The following is a 13,934-nucleotide window of genomic DNA, read 5'->3' on the forward strand; positions in this document are numbered from 1 at the left end:
TTAATTTCTGCCAGTTTCATTACTATGTGTCTCAGCGTGTTTCTCCTTGGGTTTATCCTGTATGGGACTTGCTGCGCTTCCTGGACTTGAGTGACTGTTTCCTTTTCCATGTTAGGGAAGTTTTTGATTATAATCTCTTCAAGTATTTTCCTGGGTCCTTTCTCTCTTCTCCTTCGGGGACCCCTATAATGTGAATGTTGTTGCGTTTAATGTTGTCCCAGAGGTCTCTTAGGCTGTCTTCATTTCTTACCATTCTTTTTTCTTTATTCTGTTCCGCAGCAGTGAATTCCACCATTCTGTCTTCCAGGTCACTTATTCATTCTTCTGTCTCAGTTATTCTGCTATTGATTTCTTCTAGTGTGGTTTTCATTTCAATTATTGTATTGTTCACCTCTGTTCATTTGTTCTTTAATTCTTCTAGGTCTTTGTTAAACATTTCTTGCCTCTTCTCCATCTTTGCCTCCATTCTTTTTCCAGGGTCCTGGACCATCTTCACTATCATTGTTCTGAATTCTTTTTCTGGAAGGTTGCCTGTCTCCACTTCATTTAGTTGTTTTTCTGGGGTTTTATCTTGTTCCTTCATCTGGTACATAGCCCTCTGCCTTTTCCTCTTGTCGTTCTTCTTGCTTCTGCTGTCTGCCCTCTGGTGGATGAGGCTGTCTAAGAGGCTTGTGCAGGTTCCCTCAGGGGATTTTAAAAATGGCTCCAGTTTTTGTCTGTGCAGCAAGTGGAGGGTGGTCTGATTCCCCGAGACAGAGGTCGTCTGAGTGCTGGAGCTGTGCGATGCAGGCCTGGGGTGATAGAATGAAGGAGCCCAGCTTTCAGTTGACTTGGGAGGGCTGGTGGGCCGTCAGAAATGTGTAGGTTGGGCAGGTTCGGAGCTCTGGGCCTGAGAAATAGCCATGGGACTAGGCACCTAGTGGCCCCCGAACAACTGAGTAAGGGGTGGTTCTGGTGGCCTGGCGGGGGGAGAGGCAGATTGACTTAGGCTTAGGAGAGGGTGGGAAGTGAGGAAATAGATAAGGAGCTAGAAAACGTTTCCCAGAAGGTTGTGTGGGGAAAAGGACTGCCGTGTAGGGAGCATCTGGAACGTTCAGAGAGACACGGCCGGGCTTAAGAGGGTGTCAGGGAGGAACAGCTTGGCACTTGTCAGTCAGAGGGGGGCACCTGCCAAGACACAGCTCTGCAGGCCGGGGGATAAACGGAGGTGCCGTTATCTGGACAGGCACTTTGAGTCCTGTTTTATAAGGTTGGCACGAGCGTGTTGACTGTGCGACCAGAGGAAGTGTATTCATTGTCTCCCTGGGTGTACTTTCAGGACGTGAAGAAGTCCCGCTTGCCCATCCTGATAAAAGCATCGCGGCCACTAGGGAGTGTGTGCCAGCTCCCTGCCCCCCAGGAGGTGGTGGCCCAGCAGCAGGGGGAGCTGAAGGAGTTTAAAATTCACAACAAGCAACGTCACCAGAAGTTAATTCTGGCTGAAACAGTGATGGAGGGGAGGCCAGCACCAGAAAAAGCGCTCCTGAAAGGTAAGCACCAAGGAAACCGTATCCTCTGCGAGAAGATGAACGGCGTGACAGGACGGCCAGAAACGTCAGCCGCGTTGTTTGGAATTGCAATACGTTTGAGTATAAATTTCATGAATTGCAGTGACTAATCTTGACTCTTGACAAATATACAGTCGAGGGAACACGGTAAGGAAAGCTCATTTGTTGCTTTCATTTTATTCCAGAGGGGGCAGAGGGGGCCTGGTCGTGCTCCCAGGCCTGTGAGGTCACTGCCCCCTTCACTTGCAGTTGTCTGGGGGCTCCATCTGTGGAGGCCTCAGTCCTCTTTGCAGGGTTCTCTGGATGGCCAGGCCACAGTTGTTCGGGTTCTTCGGGGCTCATTCTAAACCCTACTGAACTTACGGCTTCTAGAAGTGACCTGCCTCCCTACTCACTTGGAATCTGCTGTCTTTGCTCTCCTGGGAGCTCCCCAAGTAGAGAGCCTTGGGGTTACAGAGTATCAGGGTGAGACTCCTAGACTTGGAGGGAGCACGTCAGTGGGATCCTCTAGCCCGAGACAGTGGTGCGTAAGAGATGTTGCCCCTTTGAGAGTCTGGGGGAGGCTGAGGGCCTTCTCATGCGTGGAGCACCGTCCATCATCTTTAGAGCGCTCGTGAATCCACAAGAGCACTTCTCTTGACTCCTGATTTTTTTTTTTTTTTTTTTTTTTGCGGTACACGGGCCTCTCACTGTTGTGGCCTCTCCCATTGCGGAGCACAGGCTCCGGACGCGCAGGCTCAGCGGCCATTGCTCACGGGCCCAGCCGCTCCGCGGCATGTGGGATCTTCCCGGACAGGAGCACGAACCCGAGTCCCCTGCATCGGCAGGCGGACTCTCAACCACTGCGCCACCAGGGAAGCCCTTGACTCCTGATTTTGAACTTCTGCTCTAAGCGAATGACAACAGCATGCAATAACAAGAAGGGCAACAGTGGTCTTTTACGTATTTATTTGGAAAGGATGTATCAGGTCCTCCTGTGTGCCAGGCACTGGGGAGATAGTGAACAAAAGAGACCGAGTCTGTGTCCAGCTTGTATATCACAGGGGTAGGAAGGCAGTAAGCCGTGAGCAGATGTATCGTGTGTGAAATGATCGGTGCTGTGGAGGGAGATAAAGCTGGTGAAGGACACGGGTAACGTGGAGCGGGGGTCGGGTTTGCTAAGGTACGTGGAGTCGTAGAGAGCGCCTCCCCGATGAGGCGATATTCGGGCGGAACCAGGAGGAGAGGGGTCAGGGTGGTGGTAGACCCGCTAGGCCCTCATAGGCAGTCTAGGGCTTTGTCTTTTACTCCGGGTAAGGTTGGAAACGGCCAGAGGGTTTTGAGCAGCGGAGTCACGTGATCTGACTTATGCTTTAAAGCAGGGATTGGCAAACTGTGTCCTGTGGACCAGGCTTGCTGTGGGTTTTTGTAAAGTTTTATGGGAGCACGGCCCCCTGCATTCATTTGCGCATTGTCTGTGATGGCCTTTGCGCTGTGATGCAGGGTTGAGTAGTTGTGGTGGAGACCCCGGGGCTTGCAGTCTCAAATATTCGTTATTTGGCTTTTGAAGAAAAGTAGGCAGGCCTCTGCTTTAAAGGATCACTTTTTTAAAAAAGATAATTTTATTTATTAATTCAATTATTTAATTTTGGCTGCGCTTTGGGTCTTCGTTGCTGCGTGTGGGCTTGCTCTAGTAGCAGCGAGCAGGGGCAGCTCTTCGTTGCAGTGCACGGGCTTCTCATTGCGGTGGCTTCTCTTGCTGCGGAGCACAGGCTCGAGGCGTGTGGGCTTCAGTAGCTGTGGCACGCGGACTCAGTAGTTGTAGCGCATGGGCTTTGTTGCTCCACGGCATGTGGGATCTTCCAGGACCAGGGCTCGAACCTGTGTCCCCTGCATTGGCAGGCGGATTCTTAACCACTGAGCCACCAGGGAAGTCCTAAAGGATCACTTTTAATGTGAACCACGGGAAGGATGTCATACCCTGAGGTGGAAGGATTGAGGAGAGCCAGGCTCGGAGGGCCTCAGGGGTCTGGTTTGGAACTCTTGAGATGCCTGTTGGAGGAGAGGTCTGGGCCCAGGTCAGCATGTTGCGGTATTTGAAGCTCTGAGGCTTGGAGACAAAGGAGGTAGGTCTGGGAACCGAGCCTGGGCCTGAGAAGGAACAGCCAGTGGGGTGGGCGGCCCAGGGAGCATGGCCTCCCGAAGCCGAGTGGGGAGCAGATTAGCTATGTCGGATATGCTAGTGAGACAAGTAAGTCAAGGACTGGGGCTTGGCCTTGGGATTTAGCGTTGGGGGAGTCCTTTGGGGACCTTGAAGGGCGCTGTTTCCATGGAGCGGGCAGGGCTACTGGCGTGGGTTCCGGAGAGAATGGAGGAGAGAAATTGGATACAAGAATAGGCAACTCAGCGGGGGGGGGGGGGGGGGTGGCCATAGGGGGGGGGAGAGGAGCAGGGCAGTCGGGGGCCACGGTGGCCATGAATCTCGAGGGATTCCATGAATCGGGACGGTGGGTGTCTGCAGGAAGGCGGGTGTCGTCAGTGGTGTAGTCTCACAGCATGAGCTGTGAAGCCGGAGTTTTTAGGGAAGAGAGAGAATGGTCTGGAAGTGTCCTTGAAGAGCAGAGGTGCTCACACATTTCCAGGCCCATAGTACAAGGGAGAGAAGCATCCACTCCTGGGGAGGTTGCAGGAGAAGCAGTGTTTGCTGAGGAAGGGTTGGAGACAGGGGTGGCCGATTGCGTCCGAGCGGGGGGTTTTCAGAGCGGTTCAGGCCTGGGAGGTGACCGGGGGCCTCGGCCTGCCCGTGGTGGTAAAATAAAATGAGTGCCCGTTACTTGCTGAGCCCCGCTGTCCGCTTTACGTACGTGATCTTGTCGAATCTCCTGACAGTCCCCTGAGGCAGGGACGCTAATTATTCCCGTTTGATCGTTGAGGCAGCAGTTTCAGAGATAAAGGGACTCGGCTACGGTCACACTGTTGCCGACATCCCAACCCGGATCGGAACCAGCCTGCCTGATTGCAGAGCCTTTACTTTTCCTTGCTGTTTCTGGGAGCCTAGTATATGATACCGTGCGTATGGCTTTTACGATGAGCCGCGTAGCCAGAGGTATTTTCTGTTTAATCTTAGGTTCTCTTTTGGGTTTACCACAGTTGAGGTTTTAAGATAAGTTGGGCTTTGGTAGGATTGCTCTTCCCTCCCTCCTTCCTTTCCCAGCATCCTTCATCCATCCGTCTACCCATCCAGGCACCCATTCACTCATGCAGTGAATGTTCCCCGAGCGCCTGCTGTGTTCCTGGCCTCACGCACAGGGTGTAGGGGGGAGAGAGGAAGAAGATGCAGTCTCCGCCTTCTGAGGGCTCCCTGTCTCCTGGGGCGGGGACCGCGGCAAAGGTGGCTGAGCCGCACAGGGGCCCTGGCACCTTGCCCAGAGCTTGCCATTTGTGCTTAACAATGTTTTGATTTCTTGCTGAGACCCTGGGGTGCCTCAGCCAGGGGCTACTTCTGCAGCTGCCTGGAAGTCCCCGGAGGCCCCTCTTCTTGGGAAAAGCGGGCATGAGTCTATAGAATTCATTTTCTCACTCATGGTTTTAGAAGAGCCTGGACTTAAACCATTTCAGACAAGCTGCAGTATATTTATGCTTTTTATGTCCTGTTATGGCAGCTCGATAGATTAATTTTATCTTATGAATTGCATTTTGCCTCCCCAGTGTTTTTATTTTCCCTGTTGTATCTTTGTGTTCTTCTTAGTGGCTTGGCTAAGTTTCAGGCCTGTGGTTTTATCTGGTTTTCTTTCTCTTCGTGGATGCCTGTAGCCCAGCCCCTCGTGGGAGCAGCCTACCAGGACCAGGACAGCCTGGCAGAGCAAGAAGGGCTCAAAGCCACGCTGTGTGTCTGGAGAGACAAGGAAAGGGACAGGGATCAGCAGGCCAGCTGCGAGACCGGTCAGCATTCCCCCCTGGCCTCTTGAACAGCTACTTTGTGTCGGGCACCATTTGGGGTGTTTTATACAAAAATTATTACTAAGCCCTGCAACAGCCATCCTAGGGCGTGGTCACTGTTCCCATGTAACACTTGAGGAGGCTGAGGGTTTTGAGAGTCAAGGTATAGTAGGGTGTCGGAGCTTATAGTCCGTTTGTCTGACACTTTTCTACCAGGCAGCGGGCTGGGCTCTGGTGGTTCAGCCTCAGAGGACTCAGGGCCTGCCCTCAGGGGCCTCGCCCTCAGCCAGCCGTCCTCAGCATCCCTGCAGTGCTGGCTGTTGTTAGGTGTGCACGGTTGGCCTCCCGCTGCCCGGGGGTGGGGTGGACGAGGGGCAAGCCTGAGCTGACACCTGGTTTGGGGGTTTGTCAGGGGGGTCAGCGGGAAAGGAACAGAGACATGGGCAAGGCCCCAGGCAAGCTGTATCCTTCTTAGAAGTATGAAGTATCGCAGGCATACAAATAAGCCCAAAGAATAATAACAATATTCATGATCCCAGTCAACCACGAACAGATGCTTAACATTTTTTCTTTTACCTTAGATTCTTTTTTCCTCTCTTAATTAAAAAAAAAAAAAAAATCACCATTAAGGTGGCCCTGATTCACTCTGTAAGAAATCATTGTCTTCAGGATCCTAAATTTGTCATGGGGTGGCCGTGGGGAAGGACAGTCTCTGGGGAAATACTGAGCTGTGGGCCCTGTTCCCGATGGCGTATGCTCCCAAGGCCTGCAGTCAGTACACTGAATGCGTGGTCACAGGCTTCCGCGCGCATTCTGGGCTTTGAGGAGGAAGCCGCTCCCCCAGATAATCAAGTGCCCTTAGCTGAATTGTGGGAAGGTCCCCAGCGGCCCTGTTTCCTGTATGTAAATGAATGGCCCTGGGGACAGCTTCTGATTCCTCGTTCGTGGTTAGTCGGTTACTAGAGGCTTCTCCCCTGACTGGCAGCTTCCCCTTTCCTCTCAAATCCCCATCGTTAGTGACCTTTTTTCCTTCTTCTTACTGTGCTTTTGCCTCCTCCTGAATTTCCTCCCTTTATTTTTTTTTATTTATTTTTTAATTTTTTGCGGTACGCGGGCCTCTCACTGTTGAGGCCTCTCCCATTGCGGAGCACAGGCTCCGGACTTGCAGGCCCAGCGGCCATGGCTCACGGGCCCAGCCACTCCGCGGCATGTGGGATCTTCCAGGACCGGGGCACGAGCCTGCGTCCCCTGCGTCGGCAGGCAGACTCTCAACCACTGCGCCACCAGGGAAGCCCGATTTCCTCCCTTTAACTGTTGCCCAGCTGATGCCTCATCCTTCTGGTCTCTGCTTAAGCGTCACTTTCCAGGGAAGGCCTTCCTGAACATTCCCATCAGCCCGCCACGTCTTGGTCTTGTAGCGACTTTGCTCGGTGACTGCCCTCCACGAGGCTGGTACTGCCTGTGCTGGCTTCACTGCTGGCTCTTCCTCAGTAGCTCCTGGACAGAAACTGGAGAAATGGATGAAGGGGGCGCCACAGTCATTACTGGCCTTCACATCAAGGGTTGAGGACTGTCTTTCCTTGTTATGCCCCCCTGAGATGGGGACCCCAGTTGCAGGAGGGATATATCAGGAGGCAGTATTCAGATGGTTGGACCACCAGGCTTGGACAGCTGCTTACTTGCCCTGAACCTTGGGCAAGTTCTTATCTCTAAACCTCAATTTCCTCTTTTGTAAAATGGGGTTATGAGTGATGCCTCACAGGGTCGTTGTGACGATCAAGTGGACAGCATAGGTGAGGAGCTGGGTGCCTGGGCCAGGTCCCAGCACATAGCTATGTGTCCTGACGCCTTGATACACCTGCAGGTTCACACTGTACACTACGGCTTATAATCCTCCATCTCTCACACTCTCTATGCAGTGATTTTTTTAATGAAAAAGTCCTCCTTTGGACCTTTATTGAGGGCTGTGGAGTGGAGAATGCAAAGCCGCATCGCCATGCTGATGTGAGCTGTGAGACTTGCCATATACTGGCCTGGGAGCCTAGGAGTCAGATCCTTGCCTCTGCAAAGTCACAAATTGCTGTTGGTTAGGGACACTTCTCAAGTCAAAATTACGAGTGTCAAGTGTCTGAGTGTGTTTAAGGAGCAGAGTTTAAAGTGGAGGTCTAAGTGTGGACGTGAGGATGAACCTCCCATTCACGATGAGGGTGTGTGTGTGTGTGTGTGTGTGTGCGCGCATGCATGTGTGTGTGTCTATAAACAGTCTGTGTCACAAAAGGACACGTGTACAGGGCTTACATTTGTCTTTGCCTCATGATTACTTAACGAAAGTCATCAAAACTGATCTTTATTCCCATGCGTGAACATCACTTCTTGCCATGAAATTCCATTATCGTGAGGTTGTTATAGCAAAGATATTTCCTTATCTTGGAGTGTGATTCACTGGAAAAAAGCCTTGTTGAGATTTCTCCCTCTGTGTCTCTTAACTCATTCGGCCAGCAGGACTTACTGGGTACCTTCTCTGCTCCAGGTCCCATGCCAGACACTGGAGAAGCAGGTGAATGATGTGGTCTCCACCCTAAAGGACCTCAAGAGATGAGTTTTTCTAACAAATTTTGTGCACTAAAAATGCTCTATCAGGAGTGCTTCCTTGAGGTCCCGTGGCAGCAGCTTTCTAAAATGAAAAAGTGTATTTTATGGTATTTGCATCATGAGCAGAGAGACAAGAATGGGCTTAAAGCCACGAGGAGCAGCCGCAGAACCCAGAAATTGGAATGTACAGCCTGACAAGGGTTTGTACGTGCCTTTCCTTCTGAGAGGTCTCCTAGGTCAACTCATCCAACCCACCTTGCTGCCCTGGCAGTGTTTCCCCAAGTCCACAAGCCTTTGTTCGCGAGCCTCCTGTGATAGGCATCCTCTTCCATCTTTGAACACCTTCAGGGAAGCAAAGGATATGCGTATTAGTTGGTCTCCTTGGCTGCTGTGTGCCAGACACTGTTAGCCTTTTTGCGGGTATTGTCCCATTTGATCCTGAAAACAAAACAGAAGCCTTAGGCTTCGCGGTAATTGATGTTCTCTCCATTTTGCAAATGAAGCTCCTGAGGCTCAGAGAGGCTAAGTCACTTGCCTAAGGTCACGCAGCTAGTAAGCGGCAGAGCCAGAGCTTGAAACCAGATCCATTGGATTTCAGAGATGGGTTTTTCTACTATATTCTGCTGCTTCTTAAGTATTCAAACCACTCCTTGTATCGAGCTGAGCTTTCCCTGGACAGCAGGCATTGTGGTATGTGGTTAAGGATAGAAGCTCTAGACTCAGGCCCGACCTTGAAACCTCACAACAAGCACATAAGACATCTCTTTGGGGAAACTGAGGCTCTGGGCAGTGAGTTACTTGCCTAACGCTGTGCAGCCAGCAAGTAGCAAAGCTGGGTATGCGCCCTCTTCTCTTTGGCTTCAAAGCTGCGTATTCTTTCTGCAGTACCATTCTGCCTCCCACAGGAGTTCGGCCACACACCTGGGGATTTAAACTAGCTGTAAGGAGATGTTTCCTGGTAGGATTGTGAGTCAGTGGAACAGCCTGCTACAGGGGACATCATGGCATCCCCGGAAACACGTCAATGTGGAAATGAGAGGACGACTCTCATCTGCTGTGGATTTTAGAATTACTGGGTTTTGATGTTCCTTCACTCATTCCCCAGTATTTTTTCAGCCCTTCATTTACACCAGGTCTGGGCTGGGTACTGAACAAGGCACTGAGAATGTGAAGATGTAAGGCCAGTCCCTGCTGGGAAGGAACTTGCAGTCCAGGGAGGGAGAGAGGAACCCAAGTAACTAAGTGCTGTGTAAATAAATGAATAAGCCAATTGCCAGTCATATGCTAGCACCGAGCACATGGTACGTCTGTCTCGGGTGTTGTGTATGAGGCGCTGTGGAAGCACAGAGGGGAGTGACTGTTTTGCATAGCTTGAAGATGGGCTTGCAGAGGGGAGAAAATCAGATCTAGGTGTTGAGGGATGAAGAGTTCACTGAGGAGGAGTTAAGGAGGGAGCCAGGTGTATTACAGGCAGGGGGAACAGCACATGCAAAAGCATGGAGGCATGAACAGCCTGGTGTGTGCAGGGAATTATGGTTAATTTAGTAGAGACTCTCCGTCGGTGGTGCCAGGGGTTGCCTGGAAGTAGATCAAGCAGGGTCTCAGATGCTGTGAGAAGAAGTTTCGATTTAGGGGGGAGTTGGTGGTTATCGTGGTTGAATTCACTTTTTAGAACAGTCGCTCTGAGGAAGAGGACGGATTGAGAGGGAAGAGGGAAGGCCAAGAGCCAGAGGGGCTTGGTGGGAGGCTCCCGCAGTGGTTTCTGCTTGGCGGTGGCTGTGAGGAAGGACCGAGGGGATGGATTTCAGCAGTGGAGATGGAGACACCGACATAAATGTGTTTTGATTTTCAGACTCCGAAATTTACCAGCCTGATGACCTTGCCATCTTTCCACCACGCAAAGAGAATCCTTCTGAAGACTTTCCAGATTCCACTTCCGTAGCTACATACTTGAGTCCTAAGAGTCAGTTTTCCGCTCAAGTCAGTGTGGTTGAGACCGATCAGCTGGAGAACAGCGATACCTCAAATGATAAAGAAACCTTAAAACGGAAAATCTGTGACTTGGAAACCGAGCTCGAGGTCTACCGGAACTTCATAATGCAGCTTCAAAAGCACTCCCAGTTCAGTGAGGCCATCATCACAGTTTTGTGTGGGAGAGAAGGGGCCCAGGACGGCTTGAACAAGTCCAAGGGCAGTACCGACGAAGAAGAAATGACCTTTTCAAGTTTGCACCAAGTACGTTATGTGAAACACATGAAAATCCTCCACCCGCTGGCCCCAGAGATGATTGACAGCAGGGCGCTGGAGAGTCTCAGACTGCAGCTGGTGGACCAGGAATATGAGCTGCAGAAGGAGCAGAATTTGAACATGGAACTTTCCGGTGAAATCCATAACCTGCAGAATAAGTTCAGAGATCTCTCACCCTCAAGGTACGTCCCACCTGTCTTCTCCCACGTTTAAGCCTGCAGTTCCCCAACTTGCCACTAGATGGGCGCCCCCGAGCTAAAAGGGAATGCTGCCCTGTGATGGGGGTCCGGTGTGTGCTGGGGAAGGCTTGAAGGCACCGTTAAGGCAGCTACTCCTGTGGGGAAGTGACATGTGAGGCCACAAGGCACAGTGGCTATGCACATACTAGTCTGTGTCTTCTGAAATTGGCCAAGCAGGTTTTGCCCTCCTCAGGTTGGGGACTCGGGGTTAAAGGTTTTATACCAGTCACTTGGTGAGTTACAGTAAGTTTGCCGAATGGCAGTGTTTACCCCTGACCCTGTTAATGGCTTTTACTGTGCTGACGGGGTGGTGGTGAGGTGGAGGGGTTCGGCGTGGAGAGGGTGGTGCTGGAACTGATGTCCTAGGCAGGGTGGGAGGAAAGTAAATACTGGCTACATCTTTACCCTTCAAGGTCATCTTAGAGAAATAAGCCTTTGTTGAAAGAGAAGAATCCTCAGGCCACGAAGATACGTTTTACGGGCATAGATATATACAGTTTTGCTTCACGAGATTCAACAAACATGGGATCATTTGTAAAGCTGACCTTCACTGGACACTAATTTGAGACAAACACATTGTTTTGAATTGTCAGGAGCCAGAGTGCATGTTTCAAGACCTCCCAGACCATGTGGTTGAAGGCAGCTGGTATTTAGTGAGAGGCAGTTGGGTCAGACCCCTGGTTAGGCATTTTTCTTACTTAACCCTCACAGTCACCTGAGAACGAGGTGTTCTTTTTTTTTTTTTTTTTTGCGGTATGCGGGCCTCTCCCGTTGCGGAGCACAGGCTCCGGACACGCAGGCTCAGCAGCCATGGCTCACGGGCCCAGCCGCTCTGCGGCATGTGGGATCTTCCCGGACCAGGGCACGAACCCGTGTCCCCTGCATTGGCAGGCGGACTCTCAACCACTGTGCCACCAGGAAGCCCAGAATGAGGTGTTCTTAAACTGTGTGTTTGTAGGTGAGGAAATGGGTCCCCAGAGAGGCTGCCGTGACTGAGAAGGTGGCCTGGGAGGGTTCGCAGAGCCAGCTGGTCCGGTCCACGGTACCCTGTGCTGATGCTCGGGCTCTTTCTCGTCCATTAAACCGGCCCCACCTGCAGTGCTGCTGTCACGTGATCTCTCTGTGCTTACGTGGGGTTGAAGGTGGTCGCCAATCATCGTTTCAGGGAACGGGGAACACGGTGAACGGAAGGGTCAGGGTCTCTGGCAAGCCACTCTGTGGCCAGCTTCCTGCGCCCACAGTTGGTAAGGAAGACAGAGCCACGCTTTCCTGCACTTGCGTTTTTCTCACTGCCGACTAATACTTGTGGGCTCACATAGGGAAGGATGGATGTGGCATCAGGAGGCGGTGTTGTATGGACAGAGTTGGGCTTTTTTTTTTTTTTAGCACCTTTATTGGAGTATAATTGCTTTACAGTGTTGTGTTAGTCGCTGCTGTATAACGAAGTGAATCAGCTATACGTATACATATATCCCCATATCCCCACCCTCTTGCGTCTCCCTCCCACCCTCCCTATCCCACCCCTCTAGGTGGTCACAAAGCACGGAGCTGATCTCCCTGTGCTATGCGGCTGCTTCCCACTAGCTATCTGTTTTACATTTGGTAGTGTATATATGTCCATGCCACTCTCTCACTTCGTCCCAGCTTACCCTTGCCTCTGCCCGTGTCCTCAGGTCCATCCTCTACGTCTGAGTCTTTATTCCTGTCCTGCCCCTAGGTTCGTCAGAACCATTTTTTTTTTAGATTCCATATATATGTGTTAGCATACGGTATTTGATTTTCTCTTTCTGACTTACTTCACTCTGTATGACAGACTCTAGGTCCATCCCCCTCACTGCAAATAACAGAGTTGGGCTTTGAAGGCAGAGCTGTGTTTGAGTGAGAAGTCTTCACTGTTTAACCAACCTGCCATGTCCAAGAGTCAGTTTCCTCTCCTGTAAACGGGGTGTTCATACAGTTGTTGCGAGACTGAGGGGAACAGATAACTTATTAAAAAAACACTTAATTCAGTGGCTGACATGTCGTAGACCCTCCGTAAATGGTAGTTAGGACTATGATTATCCTCTGACCTTTCACGTGAGAGGAGAGAGTCCTGTTTTTGTTTTCCTGCCTTACAGTTTCTTTTCTGTCCTTCGTGAGAATTTGTGCTGGGTCCCCTGACCCTTGGAGCACTCCTTTCTACAATTCGGACTAGTATTTTTGAAGAGTGAGTGGAAACTAATTGTTCTCCTGAGTCCTTGCCAATCTGTACTTTAATTGGGGGCTTCGTAAGGTTAAAAATATTGCAGAACAACCTTTGTTCCAGCATTTGTTGGCTGTTTTGAAATCGAAGGAGGAGTGACCTTGTACAGTTGCAATTTTTCTAAAAGTATAGATACTTGCATAGCTGCAGGCTTTTCAAAATTGTGCTCTGTCATTTCTCCAATTAGCGTTAAAGTCGTGGAAATTCAATTCTAAAACGGTCCAAGCATTTTCTTTTCCCTCCTTTTATCAGATATGATTCGTTAGTTCAGGCCCAAGCCAGGGAGCTCTCCCTTCAACGACAGCAGATTAAGGACAGCCACGGCATCTGTGTCGGTTATCGTCGGCACATGAACGCCATGATCAAGGCCTTTGAGGAGCTGCTGCAGGCCAGCGACGTGGGTTGCCGTGTGGCCGAGGGTTTCCAGGAGCAGCTGAGTCAGTGCGCGGAGCTGCTGAGGCAGTTGGAAAATCTGTTTCTCAAGGGTAAGTGGGGCGAGGGACTGCGGGTCTTAAGACCCATCAGGAATTGATCCAGGACTTCTTGGAGGGGCCCAGGAGGAACGGACTCCTTGGCCTCTCCTTCCACCCCTCTGCCCTGATGAGATGATGGCAGAGCCCCAATGGCTGCTGCTTCCTCCTGGTGGCCACTTCCGCGTGGTTGGCAGTCTGCAGTGTTCCAAACCTGGGGTCCAGTGGAGGGGCCTCGGGGGCCAGGCTGGTGAGGCGTGGCCACGTGGTTGCCAGTTCCTCCAAATTTTCAAGAGAAGATGGAAACCGGGGTTTGGCAGGTAAAGCCTTGTGGATTTTAAATGTTGGCAGCAACAAACAAAACAAACAAACAAGAAAACCCGAACTTTCATTGGTTAACAACATATTCAAGGGTCAGAGGTGGTCAGAGAAAGGATGAAAGAAAACCTTTGCTGCATGCTAGGTACTTGAATAGATGTTATCGCATTACAATGAAAAAATAATAATTTGCATTTTTTTGAGATCTCAACAAAGATCTCCCTTATACCTTCATCCAGCTTCATCCGTTTTGCCATGTTTGCGCTCTCATTCTCTCTAGATAGACACACACAGACACACACAGACACACACAGACACACACACACACACACACACACACACACACACACACACACACACA

General features: G+C 50.9%; 1 protein-coding gene across 8 annotated transcripts in view; it reads left to right on the forward strand.

The window, feature by feature from the left end:
- Nucleotides 1–13,934, forward strand: part of CDK5RAP2 (CDK5 regulatory subunit associated protein 2) — a 181,970-nt gene that overhangs the window by 131,001 nt on the left and 37,035 nt on the right. For 7 of the 8 annotated variants that reach the window (XM_027105057.1, XM_027105051.1, XM_027105052.1 and 4 more), the window contains 4 exons: nt 1,319–1,529; nt 5,340–5,468; nt 9,910–10,486; nt 13,038–13,270. In XM_027105057.1, coding sequence (XP_026960858.1) covers nt 1,319–1,529; nt 5,340–5,468; nt 9,910–10,486; nt 13,038–13,270 — 1,150 coding nt within the window. The remainder of the gene's footprint in view (nt 1–1,318; nt 1,530–5,339; nt 5,469–9,909; nt 10,487–13,037; nt 13,271–13,934) is intronic. The other variant, XM_027105053.1, reaches the window with a different exon arrangement.

The sequence above is a fragment of the Aethalodelphis obliquidens genome, unplaced genomic scaffold, assembly GCF_003676395.1.
Source record: "Aethalodelphis obliquidens isolate GAN/ISIS:26980383/991018 unplaced genomic scaffold, ASM367639v1 scaffold7, whole genome shotgun sequence".
In the NCBI taxonomy this organism is placed as follows: domain Eukaryota; kingdom Metazoa; phylum Chordata; class Mammalia; order Artiodactyla; family Delphinidae; genus Aethalodelphis; species Aethalodelphis obliquidens.